Here is a 1,754-nt window from a genome sequence, read left to right on the forward strand (position 1 = left end):
GCCGGAGAGCCCTTCCTCACTTGATCTCTATGAAAATACGTCTTTTACACTTAAGACACAGCCCGGAGCAAGCGTTCTACGCCCTCACGAATAAAGCAGCATCTCGCGCCCTCGTGGCCACGCCCAACTCGTTACCCGGCAGCCCACGGGCGAACGTACCCAGGCGCCTCTCCGCACTACGCATGCGCCAAGTCGGGCCCGGCGGGCGTAGGCTGTCGCCGCATCTGTGGCGAGGCCTTCGGGAAAGAGCGTCCTCACGTCCTCGCCGGGACTCTATGGTTCCCGCGCGGGACGATGGGCAGTCTATATAAGGCGCGTGCGCAGAGGGCGAGCGCCTTTTTCTCGTCGACGTGGCCCGGTACGTGTTGTCGCCATGGGCCGCCGCCCCGCCCGCTGTTACCGCTACTGTGAGAACAAGCCGTACCCAAAGTCCCGCTTCTGCCGCGGTGTCCCCAATGCCAAGATCCGCGTCTTCGACCTGGGCCGGAAGAAGGCCAGAGTGGACGAGTTCCCGCTCTGTGGCCACATGGTGTCCGACGAGCACGAGCAGCTGTCCTCCGAGGCGCTGGAGGCGGCGCGCGTCTGTGCCCACAAGTACCTGGCGAGGCGCCGCGGGCGCGACGCTGTCACCTCCGCGTGCGCCTCCACCCCCTCCACGTCCTGCGCGTCCACGAGATGATGTCCTGTGCCCGCGCCGGCCGGCTCCAGACCGGCATGCGGGGCGCCTGCGGGACGCCCCAGGGCACGGCGGCCCGAGTCCGCGCCGGCCAGGTCGTCATGTCCGTCCTCACCAAGCTCCCGAACAGGGAGCACGTGGTCGAAGCCTGACGCAGGGCCAAGTTCAAGTTCCCCGGCCGCCAGAGGATCCACATCTCCAAGAAGTGGGGCTTTACCGAGTTTAATGCCGGAGAATTGGACGACAGGGGGGCCGAGAAGCGCCTCATCCCGGATGGTTGTGGAGTCAAATACGTCCCCAGTCAAGGCCCCCATTCAACCTATTGAATGAAAGCAGCAAAGGGAGTACTAAATAGTATAGAAACACATGCTTTTTAAATTATTTGCATTTACTTAAAAAAATTCCTTTGTCAATCCTAAAATTTTGCGTCTGACTTCATATTTCTTTCAGGCTCTTAGTAGAAGATATTTCCTACTTGTGTATTTTAAGCTAGGTTGCTGTTTTAAGCTATATTTTTCATATATATAATATATATATAAACAAGAAATATAACAAGTATTAAATAATATGCATGTATAGGAAGGGCTCTTCAGCCTAAGAAGCACTTTCCTTGATATGTTTTACTTGATGCTTTAAAACTCCTACAGTTTGCTAGGAAATTCAGTCCCATGTAATACATAAATGAGGGTAGACTGGAGCCAGATCTTCTGTCCAGTTCTGTTTGTTTTGTATCATGCTGTCTTTCAAAAACAAAAACTCAACCTCACAGAAATCAAAATGCCCAACAAAACACAACAAAACAAACAGTTCCTTAGTTATGTGTTAATACAGCTGTGATGCAGCTTTGAAAATATTTTCTGTCTTCATTATTCACCCTGCTCCTTGGTCTCAAACTTCTCAAACATACTGACCTTCAAACTTGGAAGTCTGTGCTCACTCTCTAGATACAGGGAGGCAGGATAAGCCCATGGATGTCTTTGCCCTAAGAGACTGGTAACTATGATTGTTTATGCATAGATATGTGGATGAAAAGGAAATGAAAGATTAAAAATTATTGCATTAAAGAACTGGTAGGTAG

At 51.8% G+C, this 1,754-nt stretch overlaps 1 protein-coding gene across 1 annotated transcript; it reads left to right on the plus strand.

Moving 5' to 3' along the window:
- The first annotated feature begins 355 nt into the window (after positions 1 to 355).
- Positions 356 to 1,168, plus strand: RPL10L (ribosomal protein L10 like). Its single transcript, XM_004444079.3, is given in 2 exon segments — positions 356 to 623; positions 626 to 1,168. Coding segments are annotated over 2 exon segments (627 nt in total). The 5' UTR covers positions 356 to 373; the 3' UTR covers positions 1,003 to 1,168.
- The last annotated feature ends 586 nt before the right edge of the window (positions 1,169 to 1,754 follow it).

Source organism: Ceratotherium simum, chromosome 3 (genome assembly GCF_057802395.1).
Source record: "Ceratotherium simum simum isolate JZ-2026a chromosome 3, ASM5780239v1, whole genome shotgun sequence".
NCBI classification, from domain to species: Eukaryota; Metazoa; Chordata; class Mammalia; order Perissodactyla; family Rhinocerotidae; genus Ceratotherium; species Ceratotherium simum.